A 25,520-nucleotide genomic window follows, 5' to 3' on the forward strand; every position below is an offset into this window, starting at 1 on the left:
CTGTCGAAGTTTTGAATGTCAACGGCATTGTGTTGCCTTCCTCTCATCCCCAGCCTCCCACCACCAACACCACCACACACACACCAACACCGCCGCCGCCCCCGTTACTGTCACCAACGTTATCATCATCATCAGTAGCATCATCATCATCATCATCATCATAATAAGCGTCGTTGTTCCACATCCATAAACACAATTACAAAGCCAACATTTGCAAAGTACTGCTGACCCTTCTTTCCTTGTAAAAACAACACACTCACACACACACATTCTCACACACACATACATACATACTCAGACACACACACACACACATTCACACACAGACACATTCTCTCACATATATTCACACACACACACACACATACATACACAGACACAGTCACACACAAACACATACATACATTACTACATACATACATACACAGACACACACACATGCACACACACACATGCACATTCACACAGACACATTCTCACACATATATTCACACACACACATACACACACGTGCATACACACATGTACACGCACATACACATACATACAAACATATATGCACACACACATTCACACACTCACATATATTCATTCACACACACACATACATACACAGCCATACACACACATACACACACGCACATACACACACATGCAAACACACACACACACACACACACATTTGTATGTGTGCACATGTCTAGCTTTCATAGGCGTAGCTGTGTGGTAAGAAATTTTCTTTCCTGACCACATAGCTCCGGGTTCAATCCTGCTGCGTGGTACCTTTTCAAGTGCCTTCTACTATAGCTTCAGGCCGATCAAAGCCTTGTGAGTGGACGTGGTTAATGTGAATTGAAAGAAACCTCAGGTAGGTGGCGCTGCTTAATATGTAGAAAGGGTGAAGATAGGAACTCCGTAGGGTGTACCTGGTGCAAGTTACGAACACATAAGAGGTGCAACAATATTAGAAGGTTGAAGTGGTTGGCATTAGGAAGGACATCCAGGGGTAGAAACCAAACCCAAATCAGACTGGAGCCTGGTGCAGCTCTCCAGCTTATGACCAGTCATAGAGTGACCGTTGGTTTAGCACCAATAAAGTGCTTAGCAGGAGTGGCTGTGTGGTAAGTAGCTTGCTTACCAACCACATGGTTCCGGGTTCAGTCCCACTGCGTGGCATCTTGGGCAAGTGTCTTCTGCTATAGCCCCGGGCTGACCAATGCCTTGTGAGTGGATTTGGTAGACGGAAACTGAAAGAAGCCTGTCGTATATATGTATATGTATGTATATATATGTGTGTGTGTGTTTGTGTGTCTGTGTTTGTCCCCCTAGCATTGCCTGACAACCGATGCTGGTGTGTTTACGTCCCCGTCACTTAGCAGTTCGGCAAAAAGAGACCGATAGAATAAGTACTGGGCTTACAAAGAATAAGTCCCGGGGTCGATTCGCTTGACTAAAGGCGGTGCTCCAGCATGGCCGCAGTCAAATGACTGAAACAAGTAAAAGAAAAAAAAAAGTATAGTCGACTCATCAGACTCAAGTAACCTCTCTACAACTGGAGGACGATTTTGTCAACAAAAATAATTGTCTTTGCTGCAGGCAGGATGGGGTTACTCTCCTTAGAACCGATCCAGCTCTGATGATATCAGAAGGAGCTGCAACAGGACTAGACAATTCAACGAATGAAGAATTCCAAGTATGATGTAGGAAACATTTTAGATGCAAGCATTGACTGAATACTTCTTTCCTGGAGCTTAAAAAAGTCCTCGAGTCAATCGAGATTTTTTTAGGATTCTTGCCTTCTCTACCAATCAAAGTTTACTTCGTTTGCTCCAGTTTATATAAGCCCCACACCGGTTGTTCAAGGAACTTCTATTTAATTATGCATGGGGTTCCCACCTCTTTTATGTGCCATATGTGGCTGACCAGAGATGCAATATTGCACCTTTCTAGTATTCTAAAAGAGGACGTGGTTGTTCAGATGTTACTTAAATGGGGGGGGGGGTGCAGGGTTTTGTTTAGTCAGCCAACTGACTGTTAAGTATTTCTTCCTTCAGTGGTAGAGAGGTTATGTGGCTCCGGCCATTTGAGTGTGAAATGTCGCCTATACTGCTAAGCGCTTTATATTGCAAAGTCAATGGTCATTCTATGATAGACCATAACTTCAAACTCCCTAAAAAATATATTACTGCTCTAATCCTTTAGAGTGTGGTTCTTTTCAGATACATGAACAACTGACGATGCGTGCATACATACACGCGCGCACACACATACAGTAAGTTTATTGTTTCGTTTATGTAGGAACAAGAACAAAATTACTTCATCTGGTGAGAGATAAATATTATTTAATGTTCACAGTATTTAAAATAAGGGCTACTAATAAATTCAGGCCATTGAGACACTGGAATTAGGCAGAGTTATATGATGTACCTTGTGTCTTCAAACAATCTTCTGGCTCAGGGCACGTGGTTAGTTCTATTTGGAAGAAAAAATGTGATTTCTCATGTACCACTGTCCTGGTTTTCAAATAGAACTAACAAAGTTAACAGAGTGGCCTAGGTGCTTAAGAAGCCAGGATTAAAAAAAAGAACTCATTCAGTGAGTTCCTCATCATCTGATGGCTTCTCATCTTAAACAAAGGGTTACCTTTTGTGGACTTGTTACTGAATCTTTCTTGAGTAAGAATCATCACAACTGATGAAAAGTGGGTTCCTTATAATCATATAGAAGGAAACAAAAATGGTTAGCATCCAATGGAAGAAGAGAAGACATTCCTTAACCAGAATTACACGGGAAAAAAGTTATGCTTTGCGTTTGAAAGGATATGAAGGGTATCATGTGTCATGGATTGTTAAACCAAAATGAAACGGTTAATGAAGAGAAGTGTTGTAAAAGGTGGTGAAACATGATCTTTGATTGTTGGGTTTCACGGAGACGATGGCAAGTGACTGAGAGCTTTGGCGATATGCAGGGCTTGAGAAAACCCTGTCAAGCCAAGGGAAATCGTAGTGGTGGCCGTTGCTGGAAGCATGATCTTTCGAATGTTGAACTTCATGGATACGATAACAAGTGACCAAGACTTTTTGTGGTGCTGTGCTAAGAAGAATTGTCAAGCGAACTGAAATGGTTGTCATGGCTGTTGCTAGTGGCATGGGAATGGCATCATACCAGTGTCATGAAAGTGGCACCCATGAAATCGTCGTCGTGGCCGTGGCTGGTGTCATGTAAAAAAGCCCCCATTACACTCTTGAAATGGTTGGTGTTAGGAAGAGCATCCAGTCGTGGAAACTATGTCGAATCAGACTGGAACCCGGTGCAGCTATCTGGTTCACCAGACCCCAGTCAAACCGTCCAACCCATGCCAGCTTGGAAAGCAGATGTTAAATGATGATGAAGATGATGATGATGATGACGACTGTAAAAAATTTACTCACACACACTCATACACCCAAGCACACACACACACAAGCATCCACCACACATGCATACAAGCGTATGCGCAGACATACACAATACACACGCACACACACACAAACACACACACACACACAAGGTACCAAGAAATTGCACGACACGTGTTCAGCCCCACCCTTAATCGACCCAATTGTTAGTTTAATATACTGAGAATATAGTCCAGACACTAATTAGACGCAAGTGAAATAACATTTAATGTTAAACTGCGCCAGATTACTGCCAGGACACCACCACCACCACCACCACAACAACAAAATTAATGTTGATAATAATAATAATAATACTAAGTGGCAAATATACTTCACATTGCGTTGCAGCTACTGTTAATACCTCGTTCAGAGATTTATTATTGTTGCTTACACTTTTGCGAGGTCAGTGACTTTTCGTCGCTGGAAAAAGGATTTATTTGTTTGCATTGGGACCCCTTCGCATCGAAGACCGGTGATTGTCGTGCGCTGACGACGGGTAAATACCCAGAAACCCGGGTGCGTGCATATCACGTTAGGTTGATGATGAGAAGGATGGCTTCCCTTTGCAAATACTGATAGGGCACAGAAAGTGTGTCAAAAGCGAGCTGCAGAAGATGTTCTCCTGGGGCTACAAGCTACAGTAGCATCCACCCTTAACGGTTAGCCACATTTAAGTGATAGATATACTTCACATTGTCCTGCAGCTACTGTTTATACCTCATTCAGAGATTTATTAATAATAATAATCCTTTCTATTATAGGCACAAGGCTTGAAGTTTTGGGGGAGGGGACTAGTGGATTACATCAACCCCAGTGTTTCACCGGTACTTAATTTAGTCAACCCCGAAAGGATGAAAGGCAAAGTTGACCTCGGCGGAATTTGAACTCTGAACATAGCGACGGGCGAAATACCTATTTCTTTACTACCCACGAGGAGCTAAACACAGAAGGGACAAACAAGGACAGACAAACGGATTAAGTCGATTACATCGACCCCAGTGCATAACTGGTACTTATTTAATTGACTCCCGAAAGGATGAAAGGCAAAGTCGACCTTGGTGAAATTTGAACTCAGAACGTAGCGGCAGCATTTCGTCCAGCGAGCTAACGATTCTTCCACCTCGCCACCTAAATAATAATAATAACAATAATAATAATAATAATAATAATGTCATATGATAAGAGAGTGATTATCAAAAAATTGAGAAATTTGAGAAATACCTTGTCAGAGAGATTAAGAGATTCGTTAAAGATTAAGATGTTAATTATTCCTTTGGTATTTGATGCCCTTGGCACGACACCCCAAAAGAATGCCTCCTAAAAGACTGAGGGATATTGGAATTGGAACTTGCATTGTTGACCTACAGAAAAATTGCAATCGCATTTTTTGTTAGAATCCCAAGAAAGGTTTCCTCGCGATTGGAGGAGACTCGTTGCTATCAGACTTCATTATATATATTTCTGCTAATTAATATAGTGAGTAGTAGTTGTATAATTGTAATAATGATGACGATAATAACTTTAATAACAATAATAATAATAATAATAATAATGATGGTGATGATGATGATGATGATGATGAGGATGATGATGATGGTGGTGGTGATGTTGTTGTTGTTGTTGTTGGTGGTGGTGATGATGAGGCGACAGGGGTGTGTTGGGTGTTGAGGCATGCTGCTGGCAGTAAATTCCAGTCTATTTGTGTGAATTGAGACTTTAATCGACAGCAATATACAATGAGGTACCCAAAAGTAACCGGAAACATTATTCTCCATGGGACAAACCCTTGTCGTTCAGGCTTCCGCCGCTAGGCGCAACTTTATGCGACCCTCAGGCATCGTGCCTGCCGACCGGCGTAGTCCCGTGACGTTGTATTGTCAAGTGGTGTGTCTTTGTTTTGCAGGGCTGAAACGAAGAAACAGCTTACTGCCATGAAATTCTGTTTTCTGCTGGGGAAAGCAGTGGCCGAAACAGTTGTCATGCTTCAAGCACCTTACGAGGTGGCTGCCATGAGCAGAACACAAGTTTAAGAGTAGTTTCCACGTTTAAGGAATGGTCACTTGCCACTTGAAGAACATTCTGTTCATTTGTATATAATTAACATACAAACACTATATATATATATATATATATATATAATATATATAATATCTATATAATATATATAATATATATATAATATATATATAATATATATATATATATATAATCAAATCAAATCAAACCAAATCAAAATCGATGAACATCAATGGAATTTGTATCCTTGTGGTACCAGTGCCAGTGGCACATAAGAAAACCATCCAAGCGTGACCGTAGCCAGTACCGCATCGACTGGCCTCCGTGCTGAGGGCACGTAACAAACACCATCCGAGCGTGGCTGTTCGCCACCCTCGTCTAGCACCTGTGTCGGTGGCACATAAAAACACCATCCGAGCGTGGCCGTCTGCCAGCCTCGTCTGGTACCTGTGTCGGTGGCACATAAAAACACCATCCGAGCGTGGCCGTCTGCCAGCCTCGCCTGGCACCTGTATCGGTGGCACATAAAATCACCCACTACACTCTCGGAGTGGTTGGCGTTAGGAAGGACATCCAGCAGTAGAAACACTGCCAGATCTGACTGGCCTGGTGCAGCCTTCGAGCTTGCCAGACCCCAGTTGAACCGTCCAACCCATGCTAGCATGGAAAGCGGACGTTAAACGATGATGATGATATATATATATATATGTGTGTATGTGTGTGTGTGTGGAGTGTGGACATTATCAAGTTATGAATGAAGATTTGTTTCTGTTCCAATGAGAATTTCAATACATTCTGCCACGACATAAATAATCAAGATTTCATTTCGAAAGCAGATAATTTCCTGGTGGGTGTCCTATTTTTTATTTATTTAAACATTTATTTGTTCGTTTCGGTTATGCAAAAAAAAAAAGAAGTAAATATCCAATTTAATTTTTGTATAAACCCTGTATTTGTTTCGTTTTTCAGCGACGGCATACACACCCACATAACTAGACACACACACAGCCACACCCACATATGTACTAATGTAATCATATATATATATATATATATATATATAGGTACTACGTAAGAAGAGTGGTCCCGGTGCGCGCACTCGCGTACTCGCGCATCCGCGCTAGCTAGTCGTGACTAGTCGATCCTACAACGACTACCTTAGCAAAGTAAATAAAACACAAAATAAATGATTTTTTAAAGCAAAGTAAATGAAATACAAAAAAACATAGTAAGGATCGACTAGTCACGACTAGCTAGCGCGGATGTGCGAGTACGCGAGTGCGCGCACCGGGAACCACTTTTCTTTTGTAGTACCTATATATATATATATATATTATATATATATATATATATATATATATATATTTATATATATATTTCTGAGTACCTCATTTCTTCTAATATATATATATATATATATATATATATATATATATATATATATATATATATACACACACATACATATACATACATACTTATTAGAGCGTGTATGCTTTTATGTGTGTGCGCGTACGTGCTGTCGTAGTTTGATACGAAACTAAGGATCCTACTCCGCTTCGTACCCATGTGTGGGTTGTGTTGTGACTGAGGCTTGATGGCCATGTGGAAGCATTAAACCCCCTTTATTATTATTATATTCTATATTTTATAAATACAGTGACGGAATGTCGAGGGAGAAGCAGCAGGTGATGGGCAAGCGTGGGGCGTCGGAGGTGTCCAGCGAGCAGCCGAAACCTTACAAGAAGAAGAAGAAAGATTGTGTGACGGACGAGGAAGAGAGGTCTTCCTTGCATGGCCTCTCCATCAACTCCCGTTACATGGAAGAGGACCTGATCGAGCATCTGAGGCGGCAGTTTAGCTCAGCCAGTGCTGCTGCATCACCGACAATCCGAACGTGCCGCACCAGTGCCAATGACACCGCGATCGCCGCCACCACCACCAACAACAACAACAATGTGACCACCACCTCTTACAACAACAACAAACATTCCAGTTGAGTAAAAACATTTCATTTATTTATTTAATTAAACGGGCGATCTTTCGCCTCTAGTAGACCTTTCCGTCGATTTCCGTAAAAAACATTTTCTTTTTACATATGGGCTTGCGGGAACTTTTGAAGTAATGAGAGCGAAAGAGACTAAGAGAAAGCGATTGTATGACGAGGGAAGTTCTTTTCAAGTTACCGTGCATGGAAGCATTGATGTACATGTGTGTGTGTGTGTGTGATCTTCAAAAGTTCCCGCAAGCCCATATGTAAAAAAAGAAATGTTTTTTACGGAAATCGACGGAAAGGTCTACTAGAGACGAAAGATTGCCATTAAACGATTGTTTTCCCTCTTTTCTGTAAATAATAATTGTGTCTGTTTTGTTTTCCTTTGTTTTTCCTAATCCACCCGTATCACTGCCTTAAATAATAATAATAATAATGATAATGTAACATTTATAATTGAAATTTAAAAAAAAACGTTTTTGCTTTGTTGTTTTCCAGGTCCTTCTTGTGAAAATCTGATTGATTCCAGTCCGTTTGTGCACTGTGTGTTGCCTGAGTTCATCACAGAGGATCATTGCTTGGACAGATTACAGGGAGAACTACAGGAAGTCACTTTCAATGAGAAAAACAATGACTTATACAACTTCCACCAGGTAAAAAGGGCTACGGGCTCGACCGCCACCCTATGGCTCTTTTCACTGCTCTGTCTTGTACTTTTTTGGGGGTTCTTTCATTTAATTTCTGGGTGTTAGAGTGAGAGGCAGTGTTGACGGTATTCACAGGCCCTCCAAGACAACTGGAGTCTGAACACCTTGCTAGCCAGCCCCGTGTCAAACTGTCCAACCCATACCAGCATCGAGAGTGGACGTTAACCCTTTCGTGTCTCTTTCAATTAATTTTAAATCTAACAAAGAATTTAGTAAAATAACTTCGTTATCATTAAGCTAGTGTTAGGAACATAAATTGTGACTAACGTTTGGTGGAGGATTTTAACTGAGAACTTATGAAAACAAGATATTTGTACTCAGAGCCAGAGGTGGTTTTAGCCAGGTTCGAATCAAGAGGGTTAAATACACTTCTACATTTGGGCAGATGTACATTAGGAGCAGTTGGAAGGGTGTGGATTGAAGGAAATTTAGGCTATTATTTCTAGCATATAGAGTGACCACATTGAGGTCTCCTTCTCTCATGTCTTCTGCTGATTATTTTTCTTCTTAACCCTTTTGTTACCCTATTTCTGTTGAGATGCTCTGTGTTTCTTTTAATTAATTTTAAATATAACAAAGAATTTAGTAAATTAACTTCGTTATCATTAAGCTAGTGTTAGGAACATAAATTGTGACTAAGGAGAAACTGGAATTGGTTGTTAATGTTCTCAGTGCCCCACCAACAACTGGGATGATATTCACTTCCTTCATTGCCCCCATTCATCTAATCTTGTCTTTTACGGGTTTCTTGTACTTCTCAATCTTTCCCAGTTCTTTGTCATCGACTCCTACATTCCCCAGGTTGGCAATATCTCTGGTCTTGGTTTCTTTCTTCCTTTTATCAACCTCAACAATGCTTACTTTCCTCCAATCATCAATCACTGAACCACACGGAATTGCATAAGATCTAATCCCCATATTATTCTCAGGGACCCCTTCTGGTTTATGCTTGCACCATTCCAATGTCTTTTCAAGACCATGCTTCTCATACAATCTCCAAGGAACATACCTGGCCATGTTATCGTGCCTCCTTTTGTATTCTTTCTGAGCCAGTCTGCTACACCTGCTCACAATAGGTGAGATTGTTTTTTGTTTTGTTTTTCAAGCATTTGGCCCCACGGAGGCAATGACTGAGACCTTTTGGTATTATGTCTTGCTTGAGAAGAAGACCCATGAAGCCAAGTAAAACCACAGTTGTGGCACATACCGGTGTCTTCTTGCAAATAGCACCTTTGCCGTTGGCACATAAAAGCACCCATTACACTTTCAGAGTGGTTGGCATTATGAAGGGCATCCAGCTGTAGAAACCGTGCCAAATCAGACTGGGGTCTGGTGCAGCCTTTCAGCTTGCCAGCCCTGGTCAAACCGTCCAACCCATGCCAGCATGGACAACGGATGATGATGATGATGATGACATCCTACAAAGGGGTGATTCACTGCTCTTACCTGTTTGGCACCTGGTGTCATTAGTTCTGAGAGCTTGTTCCTGGATGCTGCATGTCAATGCCTCAGTGCATCCTTTCAGATCACTTAGCCACCTCCAGGTGTTGCTCTTGTCTTTCCCTTTGATTTCCCTGAAGTATTGCCCCAGCATCCCTTTCACTTTCCACTTGTTTCATCATTAATCTCCATCTTGTTTCTGAAATTCTCTTGGATGTGTCACATTTTCACAAGGTATCATCATCATCATCATCATTTAATGTGCATCTTCCATGCATGCATGGGTAAGACGGATGACAGGAGCTGGCCAGGTAGAAGACTACCCCAGTCTACTGTGTCTGTTTTCACAGTTTTTTTTACGGCTGGATGCCCTTCCTAACATCAACCACTCTGCAAAGTGGACTCAATGCTTTTAACGTGGCACCAGTGCAGGTGAGGTCAGTTTTGGCATGATTTTTACAGCTGGATGCCCTTCCAAATGCCAACCACGTCACAGCATGGGCTGGATGCTTTTCTCATGTTGCTTTTCTAACATTGACAAACAGAGGTTCAATCATCATTTGCTTGACTTGTTAGGTCGTTGCCAGTGCCGCCTGACTGGCTCCTGTACAGGTAGCACGAAAAAGCACCATTTGAGCATGGTTGATGCCAGTACCACCTGACTGGCCCTCATGCCGGTGACACATAAAAAGCACCCACTACACTCTCAGAGTGGTTGGCGTTAGGAAGGGCATCCAGCTGTAGAAACTTTGCCAGATCAGAATGGAGCCAGGTGCAGCCTCCTGGCTCACCAGTCCTCAGTCAAACTGTCCAACCCATGCCAGCATGAGAGGCGGATGTTAAACGACGATGATAATGATCATCTTCATCATTGCAGACTGTTTTCCTCATTGTCAACACACTCTCACATCATGAGCCTTCTTTCTTACTTCCTTATCATTATCATAATTATTATAATTATTATTATTATTATTATTATTATTATTATTATCATCCTATTTCTTCCTACCAGAGTTATGACCTGGCACAGCATACCAGCCCACAAATCACTGCTTTCAGGTGAGTTGCAGACATTTTTTTTTAGAAACTTGACATCCTTTTGTCCATTCCCTCTGTCTTCAGTCTTCTGTCTTCAATCTTTGGTAGTCTATCTCCAGTCTTCTATCTTCAGTCTTCAGTCTTCAATCTTTTGTTAGTCTTCTATAATCTACTTTCACTCTTCAGTCTTCAATCTTTTGTCTTCTGTCGTCTGTCTCCTATTGCCTGTCTTCACTCTTTAATCTTCTGTCAAATGTGTCTTCTATTTCTCAGGAAGTTATTTTACACAGATGTCTTAGAATGGATGAAGAAAGTGACCAACATAGAATTAACCAGTGTTGTGGATCTTTTCTGTTCCATCTACGAATACACAGGTAACAAGTTCAAACATCACTTGTCACAATTTCATTAAATTCAATTAAATAATTAACTTGTTGGCTCCCACACATCTTACTGGTGGGTCATGGTGGTATGCTAGTGAGTCCTGCATTTTTTATTTATTAACATGGGTAGCTGGTGCGGTTGAGTTTTTTGTTTCTTGATTAATAAATGAATTTGTGTGACCCCTATATCTAGTCTTACTATCAGTTGTACTTCCTCTGTATATCTTCTTTGATTCATTACGGGTTGAAACTGCGACTTTATATATGACATTTCTCCTTAGACAGGATTGCCTTAAGGGACATAAACATCAGTTGCGGCAATTACATGTTTTATTTCCATGCTTCGTCTTTATATTTTTAATATCAGAATTCTTATTATAGAAATATTAATATTTCTGTTGTGTCTGGGGAAAGTCATTGGTGGTCAGTGGTGGTGGTGGTGGTGCTGTTTGTCTGTCTGTCCAAGACAGGGTTGTCCTCTAACTCCCTGCCTGTTTGGCACAGAAATGTCCTCTGTCTACCCATTGCCGCTGCCTTCATAAACTCTTTGCTGTTTTACACAAGCCTATGACACTCGTATTCCTCTCTGTTGCCCTTGCAGATGTCTTGCTGTGCCATGACGATGAACTGGAAGGACGACGGATTGCCTTCATCCTCTACCTCGTGCCTCCCTGGGGCCCCAGTGATGGTGGCACATTGGACTTGTTCACAACAAATGGTAAGTCAGCTCTCATTTGATCTCACAGTCAACATGTTACTGGTGTTGTTGTTCAGCTCCAGGTCAGACCCGATCCAGAAGACGTATTGATCAATGATGTTTCGGCTTTAATGTATATGTATGTATAGGGGTGTATATATATATGTGTGTGTGTGTGTGTGTGTAGGAGTGTATATGTATGTATAGGAGTATATATGTATGTATAGGAGGGTATATATATGTATAGGAGTGTATATATGTGTATAGGGGTGTATATATATATATATTTATATGTATAGGAGTGTATATGTATGTATAGGAGTGTATATGTATGTATAGGAGTGTATATGTATGTATAGGAGTGTATATGTATGTATAGGGGTGTATATTTATGTATAGGAGTATATATATGTATGTATAGGAGTGTATATGTATAGGAGTGTATATGTATGTATAGGGGTGTATATATATGTATGTATAGGAGTGTATATATGTATGTGTGTGTTTGTGTTTCTTAGTCTTGACATTTGCATGATAACTGCAAACAAAGGCCAAAATCACCATTTATGCAAAAACAGGGGCATCCATTAGGGATCAGACATGCAAAACATGAACAGTTCATGTTTTGCCTGGCTCATAAGGGCCAGTTTCCCGGTTTCTTTGGCGTATAGGTTTCCCACCTGGACAGGATGCCAGTCCGTCGCAGGTGAGCTGCAAGATGCAGGAGGAAAGAGTGAAAGTTGTGGTGAAAGAGTCAGCAGAAGTTCGCCATTACCTTCTTCTGGAGCCGCATGGAGCTTAGGTGTTTCACTCATAAACACACACATCGCCCAGTCTGAGATTCGAACCCGCAATCCCTCTACCGCGAGTCTGCTACTCTAACCACTAGGCCATGTGCCTCCACAGAGAAAATATTGCTTTGTTTAGACACAAGTGAGGGTTGGTGGAAGGGAGAGCATCCGAGTAGAGAAGATATTTTGCCTCAGCAAGTTTCATATGACTCATGCAAGCATGGAAACCTGGACATGAAAATGGTGATGATGATGATGACAACAACGATGAACCCAGGGTGTATTAGAGACCCTAAAATTAATCTAAACTAGTTAAACTATGAAAAGGTGAAAGTTAAATCAACTTTGGCAGAATTTGAACTCAGAACCTGAAGACTGACAAACTGCTGCTAAGCGTTTTGTCTGGTGTCTTAATGGTTCTGCCAGCTGACCACCTTCACACTTTGGCATTTAAACTGGCCAAAATATTCCATGTTTTATGTTCAAACTGGCCGGATCTGGCCTCTCACACCAACCTTACAATACCATTCCAGGAGTGGCTGTGTGGTAAGTAGCTTGCTTACCAACCACATGGTTCCGGGTTCAGTCCCACTGCGTGGCACCCTGGGCAAGTGTCTTCTACTATAGCCTCAGGCTGACCAAAGCCTTGTGAGTGGATTTGGTAGACGGAAACTGAAAGAAGCCCGTCGTATATATGTATATGTATATATATATATATATATTATATATATATATATATATATATATATATATATATATGTGTGTGTGTCTATGTTTGTCCCCCTAGCATTGCTTGACAACCGATGCTGATGTGTTTACGTCCCCGTCACTTAGCGGTTCGGCAAAAGAGACCGATAGAATAAGTACTGGGCTTACAAAAGAATAAGTTCCGGGGTCGAGTTGCTCGACTAAAGGCGTTGCTCCAGCATGGCCGCAGTCAAATGACTGAAACAAGTAAAAGAGTAAAAAGAGAGTTACAAGATAAAGCAGATTAATTAAAAACAGTGAGATTAAATAAGTATTATGTTTGACACAATAATCCTTTCTATTATAAGGCGCAAGGCCTGAAATTTGGGGGAGGGGGATAGTTGATTACATTGACCCCAGCGTGTAACTGGTACTTAATTCCCCCCCCCCCCCCGAAAGGACGAAAGGCTAAGTTGGCCTTGGCAGAATTTGAACTCACAACGCAGCAATGAGCAAAATACCTATTTCTTTTACTACCCACAAGAGGCTAAACACAGAGAGGACAAACAAGGACAGACAAACGGATTAAGTTGATTACATCGACCCCAGTGTGTAACTACTACTTAATTTAATCGACCTCAAAAGGATGAAAGGCAAAGTCGACCTCGGCGGAATTTGAACTCAGAACGTAACGGCAGACGAAATATCGATCAGAATTTCGCCCGGCGTGCTAATGTTTCTGCCAGCTCGCCGTCTTAATTTGACAGAATAATATGAATGTTGAAGCGTTAATGATGTCATCATCATCATCATCATCATCATGGATGTGTGAAATGTTAATTAATTGTGAACTTGTCATGTTTTCTTTGTGTATTTTCAGAGGTTAATCAACCGACCAAAGTCGTCAAGTCGGTCATCCCTGCCTGGAACCAGTTTACCTTTTTTGAAGTGTCTCCACAGTCTTTCCACCAGGTTATGACTTCCACAGTTTCTTTTTAATACGTTTTTACCTTTTCTTGTTGCTTTCAATAAAAAACCCAAAATTCATTCCCCCTTCACCTCCTTGGTTCTTGTGACCCTTTTGTCTTTAAGTCTCTCCCTAACTGACCAGATATTTACCATTCTTTTAGCATTAGGGGTCTTCTGCAGTTCCTGTCCTGCAGATATTCTCTTCCTGCTTTTACTCTTTTACTCTTTTACTTGTTTCAGTCATTTGACTGCGGCCATGCTGGAGCACCACCTTTAGTCGAGCAAATCGACCCCGGGACTTATTCTTTGTAAGCCCAGTACTTATTCTATCAGTCTCTTTTGCCGAACCGCTAAGTGACGGGGACGTAAACACACCAGCATCGGTTGTCAAGCAATGCTAGGAGGACAAACACAGACACACAGATACACACACATATACATATATACGACAGGCTTCTTTCAGTTTCCGTCTACCAAATCCACTCACAAGGCATTGGTCGGCCCGGGGCTATAGCAGAAGACACTTGCCCAAGATGCCACGCAGTGGGACTGAACCCAGAACCATGTGGTTGGTTAGCAAACTACTTACCACACAGCCACTCCTGCACTTTTGTGAATAAAATTTCTTTATTGTCTTTATTAACTTTTCAAAAGCTAAACTTTCAAAGAATTCTTGGTTCCTTAGCATTTTTAACTGTAAACTCCACCAGCTCAGCATCAAATATCCCATTTGTTTCATAAGCTCATCTAGAGGGCAGCAGGCTGCCCCTGGGTGCTCCTCCTCGATGCTGATGACCTTGCTCTTATAGCTGAATCAATACCAGAACTAGAGAAGAAGTTCCAGGTGTAGAAGAAAGGTCTAGATTATTTTGTTACGGTTATTTCTCCAGATGTTCTTTAGAATTTATAGCCATGTAGTAAAGATTGTTTGCCAACATAACATGGCAGTCCTGGTTTAGGATGAATGTTACTGTAATTTAGCCCCAGGAAACATTGTCTCCAGCTGGCTATACAACACGATCTGTGTCCTTATATTCTTCAATAAAGGAATCTAGCACCCCAAATCAGATCAAAACAATATCTGTGTATCTGATTTCTGGGTTATTTCCCTTCATCAGCACAGAATAATTGTTCGGCTAGAGGTGGCGCTGCTAAGTTCCCATTCGAAATATATTCAAAGTGACAACCAGTCACTGATTTATAAATTAGAAAATTACTATTTTTAAATCTCATAACGAGAGATTTTCAGCATGGAAAACAGACGTTAAACGATGATGAAGATAACGTATTATATATTGTCCAATTTTCAGGTGTCTGAAGTTCTGTCGAAAGAAAAGACTCGCCTTTCAGTGTCTGGATGGTTCCATGGACCCAGCCTGCCCCGGAACCCTGAAGTTGGACAGTCCAGTAAGCTCCCCTTGTGTCCATCTCTTGAGTCAGAGGTAAGGCTGCTTCATTGCTTTCTGCTCCCTCCTTCACTGAGGCCCTTTATCCAACCCTACAAAGTCCCCGTGGACACATGGCTACCCCAGCAGATCTGGGATCTGTGTGCTGTTGAGATGACAAGCGCTGCTGTTTAGCCCCAGGTCAGCCCTGATCCAGTATGTTAAAAAATGTTCAAACCATATCAGGACAACTACCCCCTTTGGTTAATTACCCCCTCTCCAATATATTAAGAAGTTTTAAATTATCATCTGTTGTCCTGGGGGGTTGGGGTTAATGTTGTAGACTCCTTCAAACGGTGATAATCCCATCTTTTGTTCAGACATGGTCTATCTAGGATTATATTATCTAATGTGTCCTTCCTTGCCCTTCCTTTTTGTTTAGTCTCAGTTCATCTCTGATCCAAGCAGATTTATGATCAAAGATCTTCCAGCCATGACCATCACATCTTTTATTCAGACATAGTGTATCTAAAACTATTAACTAATGTGTTCTTCAATTTTGAAGACAGTAGTGTGACTTGAGGGAGATTTGGCTGCTAATTCTAGCAGTGTAATAGGCCAGTCAAACAGCATGGTACGATCCCTTCAGCTTTGGAAGAGAGGCATGTACACCACCACTGCAGTAAACTGTTTTGTAAGGCTATTGTGTGTATGTGTAATTGGGGCACACATATATGCTAATATGATGTGTATACATATATATCCAGGGTGTGGGAAATAAACTGTTGTCTAAATTAAGCAAAAATGAAAATAACACAGACATCTCATTTTAACAGATATATTTACCAAAATTATATAAAAATACCTTGAAATACTAAAGAGTAAATTGATTCAATAAAATCCCCTTTTGGCTTCAACCATGGCCTCCAGACGACTTTGGAATCTCCTGCAACTCTCTGGACGGTCTCCTTGTTTAAGTTGGTCAATGCTGTCATAATCCTTACCTTTAGTTCATCTTTGGTCTTACAAGGAGTTTTGTTGGTCTCTCGTTCAACTGCACCCCACACATAATAATCAAAGGGCTTGCAAGGTTGGGGAGTTTGGTGACCAGATGTGGTCGCAGGAATTGTCTGAAAGCCATGACTGGGTTCTTCTGCTTGTGTGGCAAGGTGAAGAGTCCTGTTGCCAGACACAGAGTCTTCCAGCAACCACTCTCTTTACCCAGGGCATCATCATCATCATCATCATTGTCATCTTTATCATCTTTAACATTCATCGCAGTACCAGAGGGTGCACACTTTCCTACCCTGATGTAATCTCCAGGGATACAGGACCTCCATAATGCCATGGTGGACCATGAAGTCTGGCGTAGCATGGTAAATTCCATTGTCTCGACCACAGTCGAACAATGATGATGATGAAGGAGGTCAGATGCTTTTGACAGGCTCCAAGGAGCTGGGAGACCCTCAGTACTACTGGCCCCATCAAGGGGGCTGTATCTTGTCTTGTGAGTTACTTGATGACCTCACTGGGGCCTGTGTCATGTAAAAAGAACCCAGTCAACTCTGTTTAGCATTAGGAAGGGCATTCAGCCATAGAAAGCTTGCTAAAGGAGAAGGCAGTGGAGCTTTGGCTCATCTTCTGACTTGCAAGCTCTTGTCCAACTGGTCACCCCCACCATTATTGCCATCCCTGCCACAGCCACTCGTACCCTGCATTTCCTTTCGCATCGCATGACCTATATCCTGAGTATCAGCTGTTACTCATGAATATATTTTACCTCTCCAAGACAGATCTGTTGTTTGAGTGGGTGAACCCTTCCTACCTTGATCTCGAAGTCCAGTCGGAAATTAGAGAGAAATTTGAACTCGAGTCTGAAATACAGCTCCAGGATTTCCTTAAGGTTGGTACATTTGTATTCCTTCACTTTCAATGTTTGTATGTGTTGAACGATGTAAACTGTTTGAATTTTATGACACTGCATCCTTTAAGGCCCTCATGCTTTCCGAAATCCGCCGAAACTACACCTGACTATATATACACTTTAGATGAGTTGTAGTGCACCTGAGCACTGTACACAATTATTATTATTATTATTATTATTATTATTATTTAATTAATCTATAATAATAAAAACATGAAATTCTGTCCGTCCGGGATCCCTGTATCTCAGTCTACTTTTGTTCTACATAGACATTTTATACCTTTTTGGAATCAGGATTATCCCAGGATTGAATATCTGCCCTTCATTTGGTTCTTGAATATCTAGCATTGGGATCTGATTTAAAAGTATTTTGGTTGCTATTTCTAGCAGGTAAAGCTTGGTTGATGACGAACCTCTCCCCCATTCTTTCTTTGTGTCTGTTTCCATTGCTGTTTCATTTTCTTTTCCTCTCGTCCGATCTTTCAGCCAGAGAAATATTCAGCAGTGAATGACGCCTTCTTACAGAGCCAGATTGAGTGGGTCCATCGAGGCCCTGCCAACCAAAGGTATTTCCTTTACATGGTCACTATCACCTTACCCTCTTCCTCTTCACACTCCTTCTCTTCCGATATCTGTAAAACACGTAGGATTGTCGACTGGAAGAATTCTTTGAACACCAAACAAGATACCTTGTGGTATTGCTTTTGGCAATTTTATGTTATGAGTTCAAATCTTTGCCTTTTATTCTTTCGGGGTCGATAAAATAAGTACCAGTTACGCACTGGTGTTGATGTAATCGACTTAGCCTCTTCCTGCAAATTTCAGGCCTTGTGCCTTTAGTAGAAAAGATTACCATTATTATTATTATTATTATTGAGTGAGAGAGCAGTGCATTCCATCAAAGTGACACTGGGGTACAAATATACGAAGCCCAATGTACCCATCACGACTACCTGTCCGATAAGGGTACACTAGGCACATGCATCACAACCATATGTGCGCGACATGGTGATCTCATATCAAGATAAACAGCACATGACCTTGCAGGTGGGGCCCAGTTAGAATTTTCTTCAGGTTGAGTAGCCCATCCCGCTCAAAAGGTCCCTGAATAAGGGTTGTTTAAGGATGTTGAGCAAAACACCCATGTTTTCAGAGGTGAATTATTCAAACCCCAAAGAATCCCTCTCAACACATGGCTATGATGCTCCCCCACTACTTCTGCTCGTGATTAGAGATGCACATATCGTCAGCCACCAAGGGACATAATCAACTGGTTAAGGTCAAACAACTGACAAGCAAATCTGTGGTATTGAGCAGAATATTTGCTGTAGGCCATCTTTTATACCAGGACGATATTATTATTATTATTTGTTGGTAGGTGGGTGAATGTGGCAAAGGTGGTCCGTGTCAAGGGGCCTGCTTTCAGCATGTGCTTTTGAGTTTCCAAGGCTGAGAGAGAGAGAGGGCTCTTGCCTTAGTGTTCGGGGCACTTGTAGACTTTTCTTGGGGTCTCCATGAGCAGCCCTGAGTTGCTTGCCTCCTTTAGTCATGTTCTTTGTTATTGACTTTTTGCAAGGCACTATGTTCAGAGTTCAAATTTCGCTTGGGACGACTTTGCCTTTCATCCTTTCTGGGTCGATTAAATAAGTACCAGTTACGCACTGGGGGTCGATGTAATCGACTTAATCGCTTCTCCCAAATTTGAGACCTTGTGTTTCCAGTAGAAAGGATTATTATTCAGCTCTGTGTGCCTTGGGTAGGTGCTGTGGATGGATGGATGGATGGATGGAAAAGGAAGTTGTCTCCCTTTACCTGATAATCGTTACTTCTCTTTGGCAATTTCATGCGTCTTTCCTCTGCCCCCTTTGCTCTTCCTGTTGGTCTCCTCTACCCGTTTGTCTTGTTATGGGCTTTAGTTTCTTGCTATGTTAGTATTCTGTTGGGCGTGTGGTGTATGTTATGTAGTAGTAGTAGTGGACGTTAAAACCAGGGCTGTGGAGTCGGAACAAATAACTGATTCCAGCTCTGACTCCTCTACTATTGGCACCCCTGACTCCGACTCTGACTCCTCTTTATGTAATCAAGTGATTGTGCTCTACATACCACATAAAGCATACGCTTGTACTTTGAGTCGGCCTGTATTTCATAACTGGTTTAGATTAAAGAATAAAGATATTGCGAGTCAGAGTCAGTATAGTTTTACTGACTCTGACTCCAGCTATGCTTTAATTATTTCCGACTCTGACTCCACAGCCCTGCTTGATGTACCCCATCTAACCCATGGAAAAGTGAAGATTAAAATAATGAGGATGATGTTGTTGTTGTCGTTGCAGGAACTACTCTGTGGCTGCTAACCCTGGAACATTCCCCAAGATTATCGCCGACTGTCTCCGGCTGCTTCAGTCGGAAATTATGTTTCTCTTCCTCTCGAACCTAACTGGTCTGAAGCTCCACAAGGACGCTCCGGTCAGTGATGACGATGACGAGGACAACGTCAGCGATGACACTGACAGTCATCAGAGCCCTGAAGGCAGAAATGATAAAAACAACAACAACACAAATGTCCGGATCGACCCCCAGAACAGCAGAGTCTCCGCTGAGAACAGGAAAAACCTCGGAAAGTCCCAGAAAGATGGCTGTTCCAGTCGGAGCAGTGCAGAAGCCGTCTCAGTTGGCCCCAATGATGGCCCCACCACCACCACCACCACCACCCCTTCATCGACCTCCTCCTCCTCCGAACCAGCTGGACAGCAGTCAACTAAGGTGACCAATACAGAGACCAGTAAGTGTAGTCTTCCAGCGGTCACAAGTGGCGATAGCGAAACGGTCAAAGCTCGGCCGGAGAAAGGTAAGTTGTGTTATTGTTGCTCTGGCCCCTTAGGTAACCCCTTCTAACGTCTGTCATCTTTGGTCACCTTCTCTCTCACTCTCCCTATAAACTCTTTTACTTGCTTCGTGTCGTATGCTAGTCCCAGCCAAAAAGCATTGAGGGCTTCAGGCTCCACCATTAGCCTCAAGGATGTACGAAAAATCGAAAGTTTTAATGCTTTATTACAAGTCAAGATAATAACCAATGTACTACAGTCTTGGAGTGGTTGGCATTAGGAAGGTCATCCAGCTGTGGAAACCCTGCCAAATCAGACTGGAGTCTGGTGCAACCTTCCAGCTTACCAGCTCTAGTGAAACTGTCCAACCCATACCAGCATGGACAATGGATGTTAAATGAGGAAGGCATCAAAAGAGAATGACTCTCCCCAGACAACAGAATATGCTTCAACACACAAACTCACATAAAGAATCTTGCAAACCATCTCCAAAAAACGAAATATATATTGAAATATTAAGGGTGAACAAATTGAATATTAATTTGATGAATATCAATTTAAAACCAGTGGCCTAGCATCAGAAAAATTATATTACATACATATAAGGGGGGTGACCACTAAGTGGACATCTATTATGCTAGAGGTAGACCTCATATGGGGTCAGACCATATGGTGTCTACCTCTAGCATAATGTATATAGATGTATATATAGTGGTCATCCCTCTTATATGTATGTGTGCATATATATATATATATGGACACCCATGCTCATATGGTAAATGGATTTGACGAGGCTGATGACAGGTGTGTGTTCACGTGAGTCCATGCACACACACGTTTTTATCTGTTGTTCAAAGAGATGTCACTGGCCCCTGAGTTATTCCCCTTGGTTCATTTTCCTCCGGTCCAGTCCTGCGTAGATTCAATGTGAGTTCAAATCCTGATGGAGTAAACCTCCTGAGACAAAAGACACGAACATATCAACAGTCAATAACATCTCAGGATGTCTACCGTGTCAGGACTTTTAACCCACATCATGGATCTACGCAGGATTTTGCACCCAAGGACTCGTTTCTATAACTTCAGAAAGTTGATCTATGAACTTTTATGCTTCTTTTTTCTTCTCTCTTTCCATCTCCTTATTCTTTTACTCCCTTCCTCTATGTCGTCATCTCATTAATATATATATAAACCCTTCTCATTTTTCCTATTTGTCTCTGATGATGGAATATCCCATACTTTAGGACATCCCAGAAACAGCTGTAAGACTTTGAATTTTTTCCAATAACAATATTGCATACGACTTGAGATGTCTTGACTTAATGTTTGTTGTCCTCTTTAACAATTATATATATCAGTGCTTTTCAAACTTTTTGCTGGAGCGGAACCCCAAGGAAACATTCCACTGGCTTGAGGAACCCCTGTGCAATAATTTAATTGCCTTATGCACACATATCTGCACAGGAGAATTAGAAATTACTGCCGATTTTAGCAGTTTTGTAACTTCTTGCGGAACCCCTGCACTGTACTGGCGGAACCCTGGTTGAAAACCACTGATATATATATATACTCTCTTACTCTTTTACTTGTTTCAGTCATGTGACTGCGGCCATGCTGGAGCATTGCTTTTAGTCGAGCAAATTCTTTGTAAGCCTGGTACTTATTCTATCAGTGTTTTTTGCTGAACCGCTAAGTTATGGAGACGTAAACACACCAGCATCGGTTGTCAAGCGATGTTGGGAGGACAAACACAGACACACAAACATATACACACACACATATACATATATATATACATATATATGACGGGCTTCTTTCAGTTTCCGTCTATCAAAACCACTCACAAGGCTTTGGTTGGCCCGAGGCTATTGTAGAAGACACTTGCCCAAGGTGCCATACAGTGGGACTGAACCCGGAACCATGTGGCTGGTAAGCAAGCTACTTACCACACAGCCACTCCTACGCCTATATATATATATATATATATATATGTATATTCGTGTGTGTGTGTGTGTCTTAGTACATGTGTTTGTCCTTACCACTACTTGTCAACCAGTGTTGGTTTGTTTATGTCCCTGTAACTTAGCAGTTCGACAAAAGACACCAATAGAATAATTATCAGACTTTACAAAAACAAAAAAACTATTTCCTGGGGTTGATTCATTCAACTGGAACAAGTAAAAGGTAAAAACAGTAATTTATGCTGAATGGTATTTGATACACCTGTATATGTTTTTTTATTTTTCTTATTTCCCAGGTACCCCTGATAACAGTGAAGCCAGCTGTAGCCATGAAGTCCGAATGTGGTCCCATGGATCTTACACACTCCTGCGAGACACAGAGGCAAAGTCGGCTGATTATGCTTTAGATACATTCTTGTTCTTTGGATGTGAAGGTTATTATTATTATTATTATTCTCCTCCTGCGTTCAAATTCTGCTGAGGTCGACTTTGCCTTTCTTCCTTTCTGGGGTGATGAATTAAGTACCAGTTGCATACTGGGGATTGATCTAATTCACTGCCCTGCCACAAGAAAATTTCAGGCCTTGTGCCTATAGTAGAAAGGATTATTATTATTATTGAGTGAGCGAGCAGAGCAGTGCATGCCATCAAAGTGACACTGAGGTAAAATATACGAAGCCCATCATGACTACCCGTCTTATAAGGGTACACCAGGCACATGCATCACAACCATATGTGCGCGACATGGTGATCTCATATCAAGATAAACATCACATGACCTTGCAGGTGGGGCCCAGTCAGAATTTTCCTCTGGTCGAGTAACCCATCCAGCTGAAAAGGTCCCTGAATAAGGGTTGTTTAAGGATGTTGAATGAACCACCCAGGTTTCCAGATGTGAATTATTCAAACCCCAAAGAATCCCTCTCAACACACGGCTATGATGCTCCCCCACTACTTCTGCTCGTGATCAGAGATGCACATATCGTCAGCCACCAAGGGACATGCTCAACTGGTTAAGGTCAAACAACTGACAAGCAAATCTGTGGTATTGAGCAGAATATTTGCTGTAGTCCATCTTTTATACCAACACAAAACATTATTATTATTATCATCATCATCATCATCATCATCAGCATCAGCTGCAGCAGCAGCAGCATGTTGGATAAAATGCTTTGCAGGATTTTTTTCTGGCTCTTTACACTCTGAGTTCAAACCCTACCATAGTCCACTTAGCTGTTTGGTCTTCCTGGGGACAATTATTCTCTTCTCCGTCTTTTACTCACTTTATTGGTAAATGGCCATATTCCTCTCTGAAAAAAGAGTTGTTTCATCTTGTTATTATTCTAATACAGTAAACCTATGATCAGGGAAGTTCCAATTTTGACCATCTCAACTTATATTCAGACATAGCAAATCTTGGATTATATCATCCAGTGTCCCCTTCCTTGTTGCTGTTGTATGGCCCCAGGTAATTCCAGGTCCAACAGACCCATGAGTAAAGGTATTCCAGCATTAATGTCTGCACCTAGTCAGCCACAGTGTACCTAGGACTACATTATCTAATGTTTTTCATTGTAGGTTGGCAACCAGACTATGGCGGATATATATCATATATAGTGAATGGTGAAGATGAAGAGGTAAGCTTCTGCTATATATACATACATACATAGTTATTTAGAGTTAAATACCAGTATATATATATATATATATATATATATATATATTCGGTGCTAGTAGGGTGCAAAGAGAACCATCCGAGCATGATCGTTGCCAGAGTGGCTACCTGGCCTCCGTGCCAGTGGCACGTAAAAGACACCATTCGAGCATGATCGTTACCAGCATCGCCTTACTGGCACCTGTGCCGGTGGCATGTGTAAAAAGATTCGAGTGAGGTCGTTGCCAGTACCACCTGACTGGCCCCTGTGCCAATGGCACGTAAAAGCGCCCACTACACTCTCGGAGTGGTTGGTGTTAGAAAGGGCATCCAGCTGTAGAAACTCTGCCAGATCAAGATTGGAGCCTGGTGCAGCCATCTGGTTCACCAGTCCTCAGTCAAAACCGTCCAACCCATGCCAGCATGGAAAGCAGACGTTAAACGATGATGGTGATTCTTTTATTCTTTTATTTGTGTCAGCCATTTGGCTGTGGCCATGCTGGAGCACCATCTTTAGTCAAGCAAATTGACCCCATGGCTTATTCTTTGTAAGCCTAGTACTTTATCGGTGTATTTTGCTGAACTGCTAAGTTATGGGGATGTAAACACACCAGCATCGGTTGTCAAGCGATGTTGGGTGCACAGACACACAAACATATACACACATACATACATACGTACATACATATGTATATGAAAAAGGATACAAAAAATAGGACAAGAACGCAACAGGCAACAACAAAACATTCATACAGTTAGGGGATACAGAAAGGGACAAGAAGAAACAAGGACGGGTCAGTCGGAGTTTTCTTTCATCAATCGAGTTCCAGATTGGATTTGCAGTTTCGGCTGCTCCAAAGGTTAATATTTTTATTCACTAAAAGCATGTGTTGTGTTGAAACTCCTGTAACTAAACAATGGAATATCATGCCTGAACCCTTAAGCATTTAAACCGGCCATATCCGGCCAGAAGTATTCTGCCTGTTTTATGTTCAAACTGGCCAGATCTAGTCTCTCACACCAACCCTACAATATCGTTTTAAAAATTAACAGCTACCTCATCAAAATCTCATAGCTACAAGATGATGCATGATTAGTTCAAAACAATTTGGATAAAAAAAGGATTAATTTTGGCAGAATAATGCGAACACTAAAGGGTTAAGTTCCATTCTTTCACTTTATATAAATTCATGTTTTTATCTTCATAAATGTTTTTGTATATATTTTCAGCTGCTTACTGTCAGCCCAGCCCACAATTCTCTGGCCCTCGTCTATCGAGACTCGGAAACACTTCGCTTTGTTAAACATATCAATCATCGAATCACATCCATGCCAAACCACAAGTTCTTTGATATTTCTTTCATATATTATGAATAATAATAATAATGATAATAATAAAAGTCATTTCTTTACATTGTGCTTTTCTGTTTTCTTTTATTATTTGCTGAACCAGAGTGCAAAACTTCTCTGGGTTTTGCATCATAATTAACCCTTTTGTTACCATAATTTATTTTAAATATAACAAGAAATGAAGCTAGTATGATCCGCTGGATGTGTAATGTCAGTGTGCATACACAACAGAGTGTAAGTGCCCTGAGAGAAAAGTTGGA

At 41.4% G+C, this 25,520-nt stretch overlaps 1 protein-coding gene and 1 long non-coding RNA gene across 2 annotated transcripts; one reads left to right on the forward strand and one right to left on the reverse strand.

Annotated features, from left to right (window-relative positions):
- Positions 1–6,985: 6,985 nt before the first annotated feature.
- Positions 6,986–25,324, forward strand: LOC115226660 (prolyl 3-hydroxylase OGFOD1). Its single transcript, XM_029797672.2, has 13 exons — positions 6,986–7,451; positions 7,948–8,102; positions 10,609–10,655; positions 10,908–11,008; positions 11,619–11,735; positions 14,073–14,164; positions 15,472–15,603; positions 17,336–17,449; positions 17,957–18,036; positions 19,804–20,318; positions 22,553–22,690; positions 23,835–23,893; positions 25,141–25,324. The coding sequence occupies exons 1-13, from the start codon at positions 7,124–7,126 to the stop codon at positions 25,285–25,287; spliced, it is 2,025 nt and encodes a 674-aa protein (XP_029653532.1). The 5' UTR covers positions 6,986–7,123; the 3' UTR covers positions 25,288–25,324.
- Positions 14,080–24,350, reverse strand: LOC118768518. The gene is made up of 3 exons (XR_005004341.1): positions 24,316–24,350; positions 17,102–17,111; positions 14,080–14,207 (listed from the first exon to the last, which is right to left on the reverse strand). It is a non-coding gene; the product is annotated as an uncharacterized LOC118768518 (long non-coding RNA).
- Positions 25,325–25,520: the final 196 nt, after the last annotated feature.

This window comes from Octopus sinensis, linkage group LG30, assembly GCF_006345805.1.
Source record: "Octopus sinensis linkage group LG30, ASM634580v1, whole genome shotgun sequence".
NCBI lineage: Eukaryota > Metazoa > Mollusca > Cephalopoda > Octopoda > Octopodidae > Octopus > Octopus sinensis.